The sequence below is a fragment of the Populus euphratica genome, unplaced genomic scaffold, assembly GCF_000495115.2.
Source record: "Populus euphratica unplaced genomic scaffold, PopEup_1.0 scaffold73.1, whole genome shotgun sequence".
NCBI lineage: Eukaryota > Viridiplantae > Streptophyta > Magnoliopsida > Malpighiales > Salicaceae > Populus > Populus euphratica.
In genome coordinates this window covers 1,239,308-1,246,443 of record NW_011499895.1, presented here as the reverse complement: position 1 = coordinate 1,246,443, position 7,136 = coordinate 1,239,308, and the positions used below count along the sequence as shown (strand labels likewise).

Sequence of the window (7,136 nt, the reverse complement as noted above, 5' to 3'; positions counted from 1 at the left end):
TTTTGGCCTGTAAAAGGAGGCATTAGCCATGCATTTAGGTATCTTGGTCTCCAGATCAAGCAATCATTTTATTACTCTCTCTTTATATTTTTGTAATGCTCGTGTTATTGCTCTCTCTTTATATTTTTGTAATGCTTAGATTTTGCTTTCATTAATTTCTTGTCTATACCTTTTATTTTCTTTATTATACTTATATAATTATGTTTTTCTTTTATTTATCTATATTTCTCTTTTTCATTATGTTTAGCTAAGTTTATTATTTTGAAAAAATTACACTAATGGTGTAAGAATAAATATATTATAAACTTAATATGAATTTTAATGTTTGAAACTAACATGTTTTGTATTTGTTATCTTGTTTATTTTTAATACTTTACTTGTTAAATGGTTAATTTAGATTTATGTTGTATAACCCTTAATACAACAAATACTTGACACTTTCATAACCCAACCGTATGATATAACCGACACCTGTGCTATGAAAAAAACTTGATTTGTTGTTAACATAAATTATAATTATGAATACCTGACAACATTTACAAGTATTAGTATTATTCGAATAAGATAATTAATGTAATCATGGTAACAATCTATAATTTGATTGCAACCTCTTTTGTGTGTAATTTCCAATTGAATAATAAAAAGAATTTATACTATACTTTTCTAAAATACTATTAGTGTACCCTCTAACCTTGACAATTATTTTATCCTTATTTAATCCTTACATCAATATCATATCTCAAGAATTTTTTTTAACTCTTCATTTATTGTTTATAATTTTATATAGTTTTTGATCCTGGTCTTGCCGGGTTATTTATTACTTTGTCATTCCTGTATTTAAAAAAAGACATCAATCTTTTAATCATGTCACATATCAAATACACATATACTTATATTCCACATACATTATTTAATATTTAAATGTTTTCTATACCTACAGAGGACATGCTTTTCAAAGACATCTCCTGTCGTAAAATAGAGCTCAAAGTCCAGTCTAAAAACACAGCTACAAACTCAATTTCTATTAAAGGTTTTTATATGACCTCAACAGTTACCAATAATAGACGTGATAATTTCCATGACACAGCCTCTGGTTAAGAGCATATTTGGGAATACATCTAGCCATGCATTATTTAGATATATTTTTAAATTAAAAACAATTTAAAAATTAATCTTTACCATAATACTAAACATGGCATAAACTTTATCACAATACTAAATACAGTATAAAGTTGACCAGCGTTGAATTAGATCTTGAAGAGATCCGCGGATTGGAAGGCCTGGAATTTGGGGTGGTGGATGCAGTCCTGGAATCTTGGGTCGTGGGGCAGTCGAGCTAGACCTGTTTGGACTAACATGCTGCTGCACATTGCAGTTAAGAGGGAAGCAATTGCTTGAATTTTGTTCGGCGTGTTTAGTTTCAAATTTATTGCAGTTAGAAAGAGGGAAGCAATTGCTTGAATTTTGTTCGGCGTGTTTAGTTTCAAATTTATCTCTCTTTTTAAAATTGTCTCTTTCTGGTAATGGTTGACAATTTATAGAAACAAACGAGGATGCATGAAGAGAAATTCTTACAACGTTCCTGGAAGATCTTTATAATATAACAATTTACATTTTTTTTTTAAAAAAAAATGAAGGTCATTTAGTGATTCTTGATTTGGGGTAAGTAGCTAGGAATTTCATGGTGAATGACCAAGTTTGGTGTCTTACCAATACATCAATTCTTGATTTGGTTAGCTTGATTTTGTAAGGAGCTAGGAATTTCATGGTGAATGACATTGCATGCATTATTCTATAAATTATATTCTTACAATCCACTGAAAATCACGGAAATGGATATGATACAATGTAATAATTCTTGAAAAAGTATGATACATTCTTAAAATATGATTTCTTCTACAATCATTAGCTAAAATATTAAATTTTCTGTACAGTCAATAGTCAAAATAATTGAATTCTATCAATCAGGTATATCCATATGTGTGGATCCACGTATAAGAGTATTTTCAAAGTATCTTCAAATATCCAAAACAAAGTTTATTTTAATAATTTAGCATACAAGTTGACAAGCATCACAAGCATATGATACCTGTCACATTCAAATTTCTCCATTTGCATAAGAAGCAAAATAATGGAGAAAAAAATTAAACAAGTCCAAAGACAAACATGAATAGGCTGTTTGAAATCATGATTAATGTAATATTATGTCATATTACTTTCATTCTTATTCCATTGAATGTATTACAGAGTCCTTCTGAAGAAAAGAAAAAAGAAGAAAGAATTCAAGCTACATATACATGGAGGCAAATATGTAACGTGAACAAATGAATATAACAAATGATGAACTATGGTAAGCTAGGAGTAAGAGAGGGCTTTGCAACTTTCAGCTCTCCGCAGTCACTGATATAGACAGTCTTCAGAGGCTTGTTCCATATTGTTCGAGCATTTTGTGCTCTTTCATCACCAAGAAACTCCGCCAAGTCATTGAATTGGCGAATTCTATCAGATGGTTTGTATGTCGGGATGGAAGCTATGGATGTCACAACATCTAACCCTGTAATGCAATTCCAATGAGAAAGTGAGCAATGTAATTGATGGTGGTGATGAGCTCATCATAAATTTCAATCACTAATTCTCTCTAAGGATTTTTATGTGGCATTCAGCAGCATTTATGTAATCATTTCTAAATCAATCCGACTGCCTGGTAATGCACAACAAAAACTGCCAAAGCCTCAATTGAACGGATCTTCACAGATGGAGAATGGGAGTATGGACGCAGTATGTTCTGGTGAGAGCTAAGCAATATGCATTAACATGAAAGCTGAAACTGATCTCTTATTACTTGTTCACAAAAGCAAAACTATACTATCCATGTCATACCAGAAATAAAAAAGAGTAACCGAGGAAAGAATTTATTTAAATTAAATATTTTTGTGACGCAATTGTTATCACACTAAAACAATATCTTTGGAGCAAGCTGGTCCCGCAGTGCCATTTGACCATGAAGAAAAGATGATTTAGTTTCCATGACACATACTGGTATGTCAGTTAAAGCTTACCAGCATTGAGTTAGATCTTGTGGAGATCAAGGATTTGGAAGGCTCAGAATTTGTGGCGAAGGAAGTGGATGCAGACCTTGATTTAGAGGTAGGCCTGGAATCTGGGTCGTGAAAGGCAGTTGAGCTTCCATGATTAACTAACATGCTGCTGCATATTGCAATTATTAAGAGAGAGAAAACTGCTGACTTTGTTTGACATGGTTATTGTCAAATTTATCTCTCTTTCTAGGGATGCTAGGAGAAGACAATTTCTAGGCTTGGAGATGCAATTTATAGTGACCGAGAATTTATAGAAACCAATGAGGATGGATGAAGAGAATTTCTTCAAACATTTGTGCAAGGAAGCAGGTCCTGTAGTAATCAAAAGCTCAACATTCCTATAATTTGGATCAAGTTTAATATAGTTCTCATCACCATTATACACAAAACACAAAGGAACAGTTCCAAGTCTTGAATGCACAAGCTTAAAAGCCTTAGAATCAGCAGTCCATATCTTGAAAAAGTTTCGCCTACCCTAACTGAAAACATAGAAACTATCGGTGATTTCAGTAAAGACTTCACATATGATAACTTGAGATTGAAATGAGAGAATAATTATTTTTGGTTTTTTGGCTAATAATAGCTTGATTCTCTAGAGAAATATGCCTAAGAGAGATCGTTGCAGAATTTCCATCAAGACCTATAATATGAAACCAGCAATAAAATGGCAACGTCTCTAAACAAATCATACCACTTAAAACATATCAGAGATTGGACATATCCACATAAAATTTTTAGTATGGACTGTTGTCATAGTAAATTAAATTTTAAGAACAAACCGTGCATATTGACTTATTTCATGGGGGAAAGTGTCACTAATTTAATGTTACACCAGTTGTGTAATTGTGAATGCATGCGTTAGTTTGATATAGAGAAAGAGCAAAAGTCCATGGAAGAAACTGAAACTATTCTATTATTCATTTTTAAAAGCAAATATTAACAATTCAAATACTAGCAGAAAAAAAAAGAGTCTACTTGAAAACAGGCAACACAAGACCAAAGCTGGAGAAAACTAAAGCTAAGCAAATCTATCCTCATTTCCAGTGGACCCTTTTGAGGTAGCACTGGCAGCAGTTAGAGCTCCTCTGGTGCGACTACAAGCATCATTCAGCAATGAAGGGAACAGTGGATTTAAAGCAAGCATTTTTTGAATACAAATGTCATTTGTTGAATTAAAAGCTTTGCAAAAAGCTGATCCTACAGTGCTTAACTGACCATCAAGGAGAGGTGATTTCCGCGACACATCCTGGTACATTGGCTACTGATTTCAAGCATTGAATTACTTTTAGAAAGAGTTCCAGGAATTTGGGGTGGAGGAGGAGTTGGAGGCAGCCTCGGAATCTGTGGCAGATCTGGAACTGAAGGTAGGCCTGGAATCTGGGGTAGTGAAGGAGGAAAAGGTGGCCCTGGAACCTGGGGCAGACCTGAAACTAAAGGCAGGGTAGTGCAGGGGTAAAAGGCAGCCTCGGATTCTGGGGCAGAGCTGGAATTAAAGGTAGTGGAATCGGGGGCAGGCCGGGAACCTGAGGCAATAGTGGCAGCTGAGCTACCCCTGATTGGACCAACAGGGTGCTACATACTGCCCCCAATAAGACAGAAGCAATTACTTGAACTTTGTTCGATATGAGTGGTATCAAATTGGATCTTCTTCACAGCAACGCTAAGAGAAGATAATTAGTCTGGACTTGGAGATGCAATGTGAGAGCTGAGAATTTAAAAAAGATTACTCCTTTAAACGTTTCTGCAAAGCTTTTAAATCAGGAATAGATGTTATCAGATTTGGGATCAACTCATAAAAGTCCACATCAGATTCTTTCAAGAAATATTTTATGCATACAGCCTCAAAATTAATATATAGCAATTCAGCTTTATGTTCTCTCCTTCATCACATTTGGTTCTTCTAATTATGATGTTGAATGTTTGCCTACCCAAAACCACAATAAGAAGAAATCAAACCCAAAAAAGAGTTCTAAACAAATAGAATAAAATCAAACCAAATGCAAGAAAGAAAATTACAGTAATATAATTACTAATAACTCAATAAAAAAGATGAAAAGAACTGACCTTCGAGAACCACTCCAAAAACAATGTTCTTGTAATCCAACTGAGGGCAAGGACCAGGTCCAGTAGTAATCAAGAACTCAACATTCCTGTATTCAGGATTAAGCTTAATATTATCCTCATCATCATTCTCTGATAAACACAAAGAAAGAATCCCAGGTCCTGAATGTGTTAGCTTAAAAGCCTTAGAATCAACACTCTCGATATTTCTTGCCAAATCTTGAGGCACATTCACCTCTCCTTTTTCTCTCCTACCTTGCCGGCCCGCAAGAAAAAATTGACCCGGAAAGATTTTATGGACTAGAGTGTTCTTGTAAGAGTATGAAGTGCACATTGTTTTGAAGTTGGAGACAGTGAGAGGGACCAAATGGCCATAGAGGCCAAGAACTAGGCGGCCTAGGGGAGTTGAGTCGGTGCAGAGGGTGGAGAAGGTGTCGGAGAGAGTCCGGTCGGGGCGGAGGTAATTGGAGCAGATGGAGAAGTCAAGAAAGACACGGTCTGTTATAGTGGTGTCAAGGGTTGGTCGAGGTGGAGAGAGAGTGGAGAGGGAGGTGGAGAGTAGGAGGGAGCGGCGGGTGATGGTGGCAGAAGAGAGGAGAGAAGGGATGTGGTGGTGAGGGAGGAGAGGTGGTGGCGGTGGAGGGGTTAGAGGGGAGTACATGGTGGTGGAATTGAAGTGAAGAAGTGGACATGGATGGCTAGGGAGAAAGAGGGAAAGAGGATGATCGGTTGTTTGAGATTGCGAAAGAAGAGGACTACAAGAACTGGGGTCTACATTTGTACAACGAGGATAAGATAAAAAGAAGATAGATTTCTTCTGTAGTTAAATTGGTAAAAGAAAAGAATATTTATTGATAAATAAATTATTTTTGGGATCTCTTGATAAATAAAGCTGTATTTGAACTCGAGAAAAATGGAAACTTTTTCTTGTTTTATAGGCTCTCTGGGATCATTTTTATATACACTTGAGACTAATTGCTAGTTCCTATTTTTTAATAGTTTTTTAAATTATTTTTATTTTAAAAATATTAAATTGATAATTTTTAATTTTTTTTTTTAAAAATATGTAGTTCGTGAATTTAAGATCTTTAAAAAATATGTAGTTCGTGAATTTAAGATCCTTTGTTTTCTATTTCCTTTTGAAGAGTTCCTAGTTACTTTAACTGGTGCACGCATTGGGGCCAATAAATTATTTTAGTGATTTTGTATTGATGTGTTTGTTTTCTTGTTCAATTATATATTTTTTGAAGCCCGTAGAACTGGCTATTCCATTAAAAAACAAACAAATAAAATAGGATTCAGCACAGATTCTGTTACAAAAGAACAATGACAGAGACAAGACTTAAATTTCGTCTCTCTGGTTTGTTCTGATGGTTGTTGTCTTCATTTGTTTTTCTTGGATATGGACTTTGACATAGTTTTCTCAGATGTCAAACCACAAAAGTAACTCAATTTTCAATTTTATATTGTGGATTAGGACTTCTTCATCAATCTTGATGGTAACAATGTCCACTTAATTGCATTAATCTTCATAAAAAAAAATTGTAAAGTGTAGGACTACCCTCCAGGATGAATTGAAATGAAAGAACGAAATGCCTGGGCATAACCCTGCCTGATCCAGTTATCGACAGAAGTAGTCAAAGAATTTACAAATTTAAGAATCAAAGAAATTCCTCAAGAAAGGTTTTTAATCTTGAGGAGTGCTGGAAGATCACAGAAAGAACTGCAACAACAAATTAATTAAATTGTTTCTGATTCTCTATTTCTTTGTTTGTAAACAAGGCTGCCATTGGTGTCGCAAGGTCCTGTTTTATTCTTGGTTGATAAGTCACCAGGGACAAAGAACAATCTCTCCATGACTGTTTCTCGAGAAACAATATGTTTCTAGGTTGAGGAAAACTAGTGAAGCTACCAGCTTTCGACTTGTGCAGTGCACAGTCGCAATTGCGATGGTAAGGCCTTCGCTCAGTCTCCATG

At 34.8% G+C, this 7,136-nt stretch overlaps 1 protein-coding gene across 1 annotated transcript; it reads right to left on the bottom strand.

The window, feature by feature from the left end:
* Positions 1-2,163: 2,163 nt before the first annotated feature.
* LOC105131958 (Cyclophilin-like peptidyl-prolyl cis-trans isomerase family protein) lies at positions 2,164-5,910 on the bottom strand. Its single transcript, XM_011035183.1, has 2 exons — positions 5,163-5,910; positions 2,164-2,554 (listed from the first exon to the last, which is right to left on the bottom strand). Exons 1-2 carry the CDS (start codon positions 5,818-5,820, stop codon positions 2,346-2,348), a joined length of 867 nt encoding a protein of 288 aa, XP_011033485.1. The 5' UTR covers positions 5,821-5,910; the 3' UTR covers positions 2,164-2,345.
* Between the last annotated feature and the right edge of the window lie 1,226 nt (positions 5,911-7,136).